General features: G+C 35.6%; 1 protein-coding gene across 1 annotated transcript in view; it reads right to left on the bottom strand.

The window, feature by feature from the left end:
* Nucleotides 1–512: 512 nt before the first annotated feature.
* LOC132941803 (ecdysone-induced protein 74EF-like) overlaps nt 513–12,596 on the bottom strand; it is a 116,165-nt gene continuing 104,081 nt past the window's right edge. The window contains exons 8-12 of the mRNA XM_061009980.1: nt 12,310–12,432; nt 11,752–12,003; nt 5,696–6,112; nt 5,378–5,570; nt 513–3,552 (exon numbers count right to left, since the gene is read on the bottom strand). Coding sequence (XP_060865963.1) covers nt 3,444–3,552; nt 5,378–5,570; nt 5,696–6,112; nt 11,752–12,003; nt 12,310–12,432 — 1,094 coding nt within the window. The 3' untranslated portion in view covers nt 513–3,443. The remainder of the gene's footprint in view (nt 3,553–5,377; nt 5,571–5,695; nt 6,113–11,751; nt 12,004–12,309; nt 12,433–12,596) is intronic.

Below are 12,596 nucleotides of genomic sequence, written 5' to 3'. Positions count from 1 at the left end.
CGGAGACTGCGTAAAAAGAATCGTAAAAAAAATTTATCGCTGCTGATCCAAAATTACGGTTGGGCTACATAGCGGAGCGGCGCGGCGGCCGCGGTTGCAGGGTGGTATGACGGGTCATCAATCGTTTACAGAGAGGTGTACCTACAACGACTGCAGAAATTAACAACACGATACAACAGCAATATTACTGGTCTTATTTCGTATTTTATTATAATATATATTTATATATAAAAATTGCGAACATTTTTTTCCTAACAGTAAACATTTATTATACATACATACACACGTATAATAATAATAATAATATATTAAAGATTTGTTTTATATAAATATTAAGCTAACTTCACACACACACACACACACATAATATATATATATATATATACACGTGTGCAGTGTATGTATCATGTAGGTATATAAATTAAAAGTGTGCTAAACTATACGACGTATATATCATTTTTCTCAAACGCCGTTTCGCGGGCGCCGTCAAATACAAAAAAAAAGAAATGAAAAAAAAACATATTTCGTGTATTTTACAACATATAATATATTATAATATTTAAATAATCAATTCTTCCCTAGGTACACAGTATATATTATTATTATAACAATTTCGTAGAAAATTTGTTTAAAAAAAAAAACATTTATTCGATTAGTTTTTTTCAATAAATCACATCTTAACTATATATCTATATATACCTATGTATATAATAAATTCCTTTCGATTTCTCGTTAATTCAATCACATGCCGGTTCACAGTCTCTAACGGAACGTAAAATTTAAAGAAAATAAAAGGAGAGAACAAAAAAAACTAACATAAAAAACCCTCTTACAAATTCGTCACCATTCGATTATATTAATAATAATTTAAAACATATTATATAATAATCACGTATCGATGTATTATACAATAAACGCCTTGTCCTTATCCGATCACTATTGAGTTGTTCGTTTCGTCTGGTTTTTTTTAAGCTGCCCAATATAATCCAAATACAATCATCCAAGAAATACCTCACCCTCCAACCACGACTCATCATCAACCCCCGCCCCCCTCCCCAAAAAACACCACGATAAACGTATGCGCGTCGACAGGGCATAACATATTATAATGAACTGTGCAGCGCACATAATACGATCGGCCGACCGAAAAAAAAATTTACATATATATCGTAACAATACGACAGTAAACGACGAATGGCGAGTATGTATAATAATAATGTGTATTATATTATTACGTTAAACAACGAAGGAAATAAAAACAGAAAGAAAAAGTTAAAGAGAGAGAGAGAGAGAGAGAGAGAAACAGAGAAAAAATTTCGTTTTCGTTTTAGATTTCATATTTACTTGAGCAACATTGGAAATATAATAGGTACGAGCAAACCAACGACGGTAATTTATAGTAGTAATAACAATAATAATATAACAACAATATTATAATTGTTATTCGCAAAATATATACCTAATAATAATAATAATAATTCGCTATCGTATAATATCGGTGCTGCATAATATTATTAGGTAATGGTATATGGTATAGTTTGAGGTTTTTAAAAAACGCGTTTTACGAAAAATTGACGAGACGAGTGATAATTAATTGAGAATATTGTAAGTTTTCCTCGCGTCGACATTATATTGTATATTATATATTACGTTGGTTAAATTCAATTTTTTTTAAAAAAAATTTTCATACAAATAACATTGAAATATTTATTAAGTCATTACTATTATTATTATTCATTAATTTGTTTAAAGGACGTAACAATTATAATGGTAAACAGTTTCGTTGTGATTACCACTATATTTAGACCGTGTATAGTAGTAATAATTTTTATTATATAATATAGTCGTCTATTTTTTGAGCTTTTACGAGTAGTTTCGCGAGCGTTATTAAAATAAAAATATATAAAATATACATAATATATTATCGCATTATTATTAAATGTGTTTAAGTACGGATTATATTAAAAGTCTGTTTGTTATTCGTTTAGTTTCGTTGTAGGCGACGCGAAGGTAAGATATTATTCGATATATAAACATCCGGTGCCAACGGTTTTGTCCACGTTAATGGTTCGCAAACACATTAAATCCTTAAAATTACATACAAAAACAACAAAATAAATAAAAGGAAAAAAATAATAATTTTAACTTAAAAAAGCATACAAAAATAGTTCGAGAAAAGTTTTACACAGAAATATTATTACACATAACATTAGTACCTACATAATATAATATATTGTGTATATATATTATATATATATATATATGCACAAGAATAATTAAAAACTTACACCAACAATATAATATATTATGACCTTAAACCTATTCTTATAAATTATGGTTATGTACAGTAATAAGGGGTTTCGTTGACTTAAGTTGAGAAAAAAACGCGTCCTCGGAACAAAAATATATATATAAAAAAAAATTACAATCGTAATAATTATATTTATGATAAAATGGTAAAAATAAAACTATACACACACGTATATGCGCCGTGTGCATATAATTATAACGTTTTCATCTTTTATTTTTTGTTTTTCATTTGTTCCGAATCGTATTTATTTTCCTAGTTAAAATAATAATAATAATAATAATAATAATAATAATTAAAATTTTGTACACGTTTCGAGATTTGTTTTAAATATATATAATATATACTAAAAACATAGAGATCGGTCAAACTAACAATAATTAATTTATATAATATATATATATAATTTAATAACATTATGTTTTATATTTATATATATATATATATATTTTTGTTTTTTTTTTTTTAATTTTTTTAAATATTATTAAATATAATATATTTTTTTAGTATATATCATAATATCTTTTCGGTTAATTATTGTCAGTCTTTACACACACACACACACATACACATGCACACAGACGACGGTTGCAGCAGCATATCAGCTACACAGCCAGCAGGAAGTACATCAAAATATACTATTATACAAACATTGTTATAATATTATATATTATTGTTCAAACAGAAGCAGCGACGACGGTGGCGGTACATACGTTCACGAGAGAAAAAAAATAAATATAATAATATGAAAAAAAAAGAAACACAAGTTTTTTGCGCGATATTTACACGGCGGACGAGTTAGAACTCGAATATAGTGCAGTATTCTATATACTAATATAATATATATATATAATAACACATGCACGCACATACATTCTTTTTATATACAATACGTTATACACACCATACGCAGGTCAAATCTTACCTACGTACGGTAATGATAATTACATTAATAATAAAAATAATAATAATAATATTATGACGACGGACTGGCGACGACGATTCTGCACCCGAGGTGGTAAGAATAAATTATAATAAAACAACTGTGATGATGAAGATGACAATATCATATATATATATAGTTATATATTATAATCACGAGGTCTTCGGTCGTTTTCGGGTTTACGCACAATCCTCATGCGCCGGAACAATCGATCTCGACGATGTCTTTGGGAACGTCGACAAACTGGTACACCAGCCTCTGGCCGTCAACTTTGGCCAGAATTCCCCTCTGGTAGTAATACCTGTGAACGAACAAACAGACGAACGGTTATTGATGAGGATACATTGCGTTATACATTTATACGTTATCGGGAACATTATTAATGATAAAATATAATTCGTTCTACAGTCTCACAGAGTCATCAAAACGGTTTTGTATTCGTTAGTCATGTAATATACTTTTGAGTATTTTGAAACTTTGTTTTTCATTAAATGCTACATTATAGGACACTTTTTGTTTGCTACAACGTGAGTTCAAAGTTTGATCAACGTGAGTTCAAAGTTTGATCAACGATCGTGTTCAAATACGAAACGAGCATAAAAATATTATTATTATAGCAGTTTGTTTGTTTATTATTTTATTTAATTGAAAAAAAACCTAAGCCTAACCCTTATACAAACGATAACAGAGAATATTCATTTTTTAATAGGTAACATATTATTAAAGTAGGTATATAAACATTATAAACGAATTTGTATTGTGTTAATTCGTCAAAGATCGCTTTGATGAGGTGCCCCCCCGTCGACATGGTGATAATTTAATTTGATCCTCTTCTCCAATAAATAATAAGTAAACTATATATCCACGATACACCTGTACGGCTATATTCCACACGGTGACACACGTAAGATGAACATGATTGTAGTCAAAGGTCGAACGGAAATCGACGGCGTTACTCGATGTGTGCGTGCAGTTCCTAAACGCACATATTTTTAAGTATCTGTCAGAAAACGCAAGGACTTTGGACTCTACATAACTCGAGTATTATAGTTCACTGTTATTTACTTTATATTTCATACGGGTTCGACTGGTGCAATTAACTACACACAAAATATGCCGACGTTATGGCGGAGTTAATTAAAAAAAATAAACTCAAAATCAAACCGATAACAGAATAATGTATATTTCGATAAAATAAAATCAATTTATTCGTAACGAACATATAATATTATAACGTATAACATTATATTATACGCGTTTTTGTTGGCTGCTGCATAAATTAATAAGGAACATTATTATAATATTATGAGTATTATGACGTTATCTGCTGCAGCGTAGCAGCAGACCGTCGTATATAAACGCAACGGTGTTTACAAACAATGTCTGGTCGTCGAAAGCGAATTAATCGATAGATCGATATTATTACACATCATATAGGTAATAAAGCCGGTATATCGATGCAGCTACACATACATATATATATAGTTATGTTTAAATGTTTTATAATGTTATTATTTATTATACACCGATCGTTACTGGTGTATACGCGGACGTTGCACGTCGTGCACGTGCGGCAGTAGGTACCGATATAATAATATAATATCAGACTAATACCGCCGGCGAGTGGGGACGAATATAAGTTATAACATAACATTATACATATAATACAACATAAGTGGCTATTACTTGATAATATTTTTAAGACAGAAGTTTTTATGTGTTAAAAATGCATTAACATATTCTTAGATATGAAAAACATTGGCGTCTGTTTCATCCCAACTTGCATGGCATAACCTATACAAAATAAGGTTGTTTTCTTATCACAATTGAAACGGTCTGTACCGCAAAATTAACAGTTGAATAAATATATTAAAGATACAAAGTAGGTATCTCATTTTTTTAATATCAAAATATGCATTTATGTGCGGTACAAAAAATGTGGTATGCTTATTCGTTGATGAATTAAACGTCATGAAAACTTATTCAGTTGGAGCATAATCGTCCGTTTTCTATTATAGTTGTTAGTTATTACTATTATTATTATCGCTATTGTATTCGAACCGTTTTTGATGTACACTGTAATATCGTAAACAATAATAATATAATATGATGACATAAATTCGTACCTGAGAGCACGTCCCATCGTCTCATAGTTCATGTCTGGTTTGTTCTTATGCTCTCCCCAGAGCTTGGACACCGCTTTGGAGTCGACCAACTTGAAAACGCCCTTTTCCCGGTTCAACCATTTGATGAACCTCGGGCAATAGTCAGAGTTTTGCAACAGTTTCAACAAAAATTCCCAAAGGTACGTCGTGGAACCTGCAGAATACGAAAAAAACGAACACCGTTAGTATACATATAATATAACATTAATAACACATAAATCATGATAAATGCACGATTTATTTTGCACATCAGTAAAATTTAGAAACAATATTGTTTACCTTCTCGGCTTTTCCTCTTGGGTCCCGTGGCCGGACAGGTCTGCTGTTGGACGGCTCCCGGGGAACCGGCCACAGACGGCCGCCCGACGGCGCCGTACTTCTTGGGCTTCTTGTTGCTGCCGCTCTTGTTTCCGACCGCCTTCTGGTGGTACATGGCCGCGGCCGCGGTGGGCGCGCCAAAGTCCATGTAATACAGGTCGTTGAGGTTGGCCGCCCCGGCGCCGTTGGGCTGGTAACAATTGGCCGCGGCCGCCTGGATGACGGACCCGCGACCGACCACGGTGCCGGCGCCCGGGAGCGCTGCCACAGGCGGGCACGGTGGCATGGCGAAGTGGCCGCCGGATGTGGGGCTGACCGCCGAACCGTAGCCGCCGACGGCTGATGGGTGGTAACCAGCAACGCCACCTCCGTATGGATCTGCGGATACAAAAAACAAAAAAACGTAAATAAAAAAAACAATGATAATAACATATAATTTTAAGTAGGTACCATAATATACATAATTTGATAAAATATTGTTTCTCGAGTTTAAATAGTTATATATTATATATTTCATTATTTACAACATATAATATTATATTATAGACGTGTATATTTAGCGGTCGTTTCAAGGGCGTACATGAAAAACAAGTGCGCGTGTTGCATTGCAGCACGCGGCCGCAGACGAAAAGCTGGTCCGGTTGTGTAGGTACTATACGGACTAGAAATAAAATTAACAAGAAGAGACAAAAAAAAAAAACTTAGATTTTCGATTTTGTGGCGCAGTGTTCCCGACCTTGGTTTTATTACTACCTATATAATATTGGGACGGCGGAAGCAGTAAAACAATCTGCATAAATATATAGTCTATCTCTACATAGGGTATATTCAGTTCTACTCGTTTCCAACCATCAGATAATGTATAATATTCAAACTGTTCGAGTTATATAACTGTTATATACGAATAGTATTGCATCGTTAACGTTTATTAAATAATGTTTCACCCGCGTTCACACGTTACACCTCCCGAAACAGTTTCTAAACATTCCGAACAAAAAATAAATACGGTCGCCGTGCACACGATGTAGGTATAGTTAGTACTTCATTACTCGTTATTATTATTTTAAACAGACTGCCGACATATAATATATAATATAATGACGTCGCGCGTACACATATTTCCCGGTTTTGCGCACGAGACGTCCTTAAAAGGAGACGGACGGACGCTATATATACAAGACGTATACTGCAGTGGTGGCTATAATAATATACAGATCGCTGTCATCACGCTGAACCAGCTCGCCAATAGAAATTTATCGTGGTCATTTTGATTTTTCGATCGACAGAGTCCGGGAAAAGCGACATTTTCGAAAGTTCCTGAAATCAGAAGCGCGCGCATCACGATGATATTACAATGGTACGGTTTCGGACACGTATTTCGGCTAGTGTGTGCAATACAATGTGACGTGTATATAATATAAACGAAGCGTTTCGCAATCTCATTGTAATATATAGGTATTATAAATACATGAGCCACGCACGGAGTAAGTAGAGAGCAGGAAGCCGTTGTGGGAACGACCGACGACGACGCAATTTCTCATTCAAAATGAGATTAAAATATTATTATATTATTAATATATTATAATAAACGTCTTCTATTTCCTCTTCTATATAGGTAGACATTACATACGTCCGGGCGTATTAATAATATATTGTTCCACTGCCGTTCCGTAAACGGATTTCCGTTTCTTCCGGTCGGTGTTTTCAATTTTTTTTTTCATCGAATATCATACCGCGGTCCGACCGGACGAGAGAGGCTTACCCGCGGACCAGTTTCAAATATACCTATAATATGTTGACGAGTATACGAAAAACGTTATTATAGTCGTAACTTTTTGTACTTGTTACGCCATACATCGTGTGCACGTCATAAATAATAATTTTATATTATTACACGGACGATTAAAACGGCAGATCGTATAAATTTATAATATCTATACATATTATATACGTGGCTGCGGCGCTTCCCCGCGCTATGTCCTCGACGACCATCGCGGCGGCGGACGAACCGGTGTCGAAACCCAGACGGCGGTATCCATATGTATAAGTGTATTTTTTTCGTTCACCTTGAACTTGATCGACCTATCCTTCTCTCAATCTCAATCCCTCTCTCTAACACACACGTAAGCCGTTGGTATACGTCACGCTCGTCGCGATCACGGGCGTGTGTGTGTGTGCACGCCACAATGCAGTGTTTTCGTACGTGCAAGTGTGCAACTAATAATATATCGCGAAAAACCGAATCACGTGTTACGTGGACGAGGAAATGTGGGGAATGATTGTTAAGACGGTACCTCTACCTACGATAAAATTGATGATACGATTATTATATATACAGATTACAAGCGGAATGAAAGAATGAACTGACTTTGGTCGTTTAAATTTTCAAATAGAAAAACTGCGGAAGTAATAAACTTTATCAGTTATTACTTTGTTTTCATTCCACCATTATTGCGACGAGTCTGACAGGAATTCGAATACCGTATCGATATCGTTCGTGCGGTGATTGATGGGGGCTTCTCTAATTTGTCTATATAATATCATTAATTGACTCATTTTGTTAAGAAATATTTTAATTTCCCTCCACCACAAATTCCAATCGAATCTCCAACTATATAACATTTGCGAGAGGAGTATCATAATATCGTGATGTACCTACCTAATACATTTTGTAATAATAAACCAACAAAAATGTATACAAATATTCGAAATCGGTTCATTGTTTGTGGAACGCCCTGTATAATAATAATAATAATGTATCGTCCGTATCGTCTTTCCGGGAACGAAAACCAATCGACTTGCGCGCGCGTGGCGTCCGCGATTTCCGCGTTTCGCGCCCACCGCGCGCGCATGCATAATGTATAATGGCTGCTGCAGCTGCCGTCGCTAAATCTATCCGCCTGTGGCTCACGAGTGCTATTTTCAGACCTAAGCGCGAGCCCGGCCCCCGACGCCGTTATTCGCATTCCGCTTGAATCGGATGGCCGCCGCAGCTGTGCCTGCAGGGCCTACCGCGCGGCGATTTACTTACACCGTCCCCAGCGAAAAGTCGCATTACGTTATGGTCCGATTACAATTTATTCTATAAAAATATCTATTTATTCAAAATAATTAACCGAAAACTAAAAAAAATAAAAAACTGATCACTACTGAATATATAGAATAAGGTTTTATATTATAATAATATGTATTATTCGTCAATTGGCATTACCCATATATAGACACTAGTATATTAAATAAAATACTATTATATTATTTCCATTAGTTGTCCAAATGTTGTAATTTAACTTCTTGCCATTGGACACAAACAAAAGTAATCAAAATGAAAAATCGTATTGTAATTATTGTTTGCAGTTGGTATTTATCTTTGAATTAATTTAAAATGTAATTATAATGTTGGTGCCTGCAATCATAACATTAGTATAATTGTCATCACTCATATTATACAGTGCGCTGGAAGAAACCGAAATTGCTTTATAATATGCTAAATTTGTTTAATACGTATCGGACGCGATGAAGGAAAAGCGTTATTTATCTAAAAATAAAAAACGTTTTTGGAGTAGGTGTAGTCGATCTCGACAGCGTTTATTAATGTTTTCGACGGACAACCTGAATCACAATATAAAATAATATTATTTCAAATATTATATTATACTTCCTGGTTTTATTGTCACCGAATCGTCACAACTATAAGTATTAGTATAGTACTCGAACAATTGCCGATACTCGATGGTATAATATTAAATATTGTATTTCATAGGTATCGTTTTGTCTTTGCGGGTGTGAGAGAAAAATAATGGATTTCGTGACGGAGAGGAGTGGTGCGCGGGTTTATGATATTATTTTATATAGTTACCTATAGTGTTAGAAGAAGGAATAAAAAAAATTACCCGAGAACACTCGGCGACGAACGCGGAAGTCGTTTCGTGTATAAAAATAAAAATCGCTATCGAATGGAACGGAATTTGCGCGTGTGAGACACGACGATGACGACGACTCCCGTGAAGCATCGTCGAAGGTCGACGGCGGCAGCGTCGACCACGTGACCGATGGGTTCTCGACGAGTGGCGGAGCGTTACGCAACGGTGACGGAGGGGGGGAGCCGAACGTTCGCTCGCGCGTTTTTTGAATAACAACATGTCGTTGTGCCTAAATTATTATTATTTTGGCAAAAATTCGTACACCCGCAAAATGAACGCGCGCGTTTACGAGTAGACAAAGTACCTATATAATAAGTAATGCATGTATACGAGTCTTATGTACACATTAATATGTATAAATAATTTATTTTTTTCATTTCATCATAATAATTATTAACACACGACGTGTGTCATTATAATATTATCTAAGTATTCTTTGCCGCCACCGTCGTCGCTCCTATTGTGCCCCACGACGACGAATAATGAATAAGGTGAAAAAAACAAAATTATAAGCCAACGTCTGCAATCTTTACTTTGCAGTGGCGTCGGCCGTCGGTTATATCATTATTATTATTAATATTTAATACTATCATCGTGCCGTGTTTACGTGTTGTACACTTCCTGAATGCGATAACGCTACAATATTATTATATAATTGCACGCGGCGCTTCATGTTATCTGGAAACAAGAGCGCGCACGTCGCGATATAAATGCGTATAATGATTTATTAATCACATTATTTTCGACAAACACGCCCGTTCAGCGTACCTATCTACCTACAATAAGGTTTTATGCGAATGATACATTTATATATAAATCATTGCGCCGGGCGATCGCGAAATCGGTCGAGGGAGCTGATAAAGCCGCGGAAACGATAATATTATAATATGATTATTATATTATTTTTATAAACATAGGATATTGAAAAATAATAGACGTGAGCTATAATGATGCGGTGAAAGGTCACGGGAGGCGATCGCATATCACAACCATTTCACGATCTACGAAAATCAGAATGGATCATTATTTATTATATATATTTAGCCATAGTATATTCGATATCCATCTCCAAGTATGATAGTGCATGTATGTGGAATTATTATAGTGTGCGCGCGAGTGAGAGTTAACCTTGAAGTGTTAGTATGTAATGACAATTCTCTCTCTCGCTCACTCGGTCTTTTTCCTCTCCTTTTACGCGTCCGCGAGTCCGTCTCGCTCACATCTGCATATCGTTAGGTTTTTGTAATATATATATATATATTATTATACTCTCTCACTCTCTGTCTTTTGTGTATACAAGTACATAATATCCACCTCTGCACTCAGTCCGACGTCCGTCTATGTGTGTGTATGTCTCTTTCTCTCTCCCTCTGCGAACTCACATGCATCCGCGCCGAAGCGGTCACGTGACCACCGACCACCGCACAGCACCGGTTCTCCCTTTCCGCAAATCGCTAGAAAACGAAATAAAAAAACCACCAATCGTCCTCAGGCCACGCCACCGCGGCCGCATTGGCAAGTGGCAACACTGCTGAGTGTAAACTCGTTTTCATCTCAGATTTTTTTTATACATATTTATTATATTGTTCCAACTTGCACATACAGCACACACACACCAACACACACACAGACACCGAAAGCGGGTGACTTGCGCCAAAACAGCTATTACTGACCAACCGCACGACCAATAAATTTACAACGTTCTCTCTCCTCCACCGTCTCTTCCAGTGAGCACAGGTTGTCATCGTTTCCTGCAATGTTCACGAACGGCTATAATAGTACCTACAAGAAATATACACGGACGGCGAGATAGAGAGACCGTAAGAACTAAGAGACAAAACGAAATGGTAAAAACATTTTATAGATTGAGTCTTTTCGCGTAATCTTTATTTTTTACTTTTTATTGATTTCGAGGAACTTATTGTATGAGTGTTTCGCATAACAATTTAAATGAACCCGATTTCTATGGTTACAGTCGTCGTTTTATCTGAGAACGGTTTTTATTTTTTTGTAAGATAATTTTATCAAATACAAAAAAACTAGAATAATAAAGTGCCTGTGAAATGTAATTATGTCTATAACATTGATAACACTTACGGTTGTTTCGTATGAAAAGAGGATGTTTGGGCGACGGAGGAGCGGGACCGGGATGATGGTAAGCGCCGGGTGGTGGAGCGTTAACCCCGTATATCCTGGAGAACAAGTCCTGTTGCTGTTGTTGCTGTTGCTGTTGCTGCTGCTGCTGTTGTTGTTGTTGTTGTTGTTGTTGCTGCTGCTGTTGTTGTTGCTGTTGGTGACATTGTGCATTACTCGGCGGGTCCGGACTGGTACGGCGGCCGCAAGAAGAGACTGATACGGTGTACAAAAAACAGCGATGAAACAAAGCCAAAGACCCAAAAACATTAATCTCATATCGTTAACACAATATTATGATAAAGCTATAAGCTAGTAAAATAAACAACTATAAGGTGGAAATATAGATAAATGTTTAGAGTTAAAAGATTGAGGACGAGTGTTGGAAAGGTTAGGTTAGTGCAATATTATAAAATATTGTATTTTATGGACATTTTTATCGCAGTAGATGCGGAGGATGAGGAAGAGGAAAAACTGTAATAATAATAATGTAGTCGATTATTATTGTGAACATAATCTGACCTTGGTGGTGATACTGGTGTGGTTGGAGCCGAGCCCTGAGCTCCGTGTCGGTGGACGTGTGCCCGCTGCTGCTGCTGTCCACGTCGGACACACCGGAGTCCGCGGGGCTGGGCGGAAGAGAGCCTGAAACGAAACGAAAAACACGTTCAGATATTATACAGTATACACACACAATTTATAATAATATATTATACATAGCGCGTTCAAACAACGAGGTGCACACGAGTTTTTTACAATAAAATTTATAATATCGTACACAATATACTATGTAAATGTTGTACATGTAT

This window comes from Metopolophium dirhodum, chromosome 3 (genome assembly GCF_019925205.1).
Source record: "Metopolophium dirhodum isolate CAU chromosome 3, ASM1992520v1, whole genome shotgun sequence".
NCBI classification, from domain to species: Eukaryota; Metazoa; Arthropoda; class Insecta; order Hemiptera; family Aphididae; genus Metopolophium; species Metopolophium dirhodum.
This window is presented reverse-complemented; position numbering and strand designations above follow the sequence as displayed.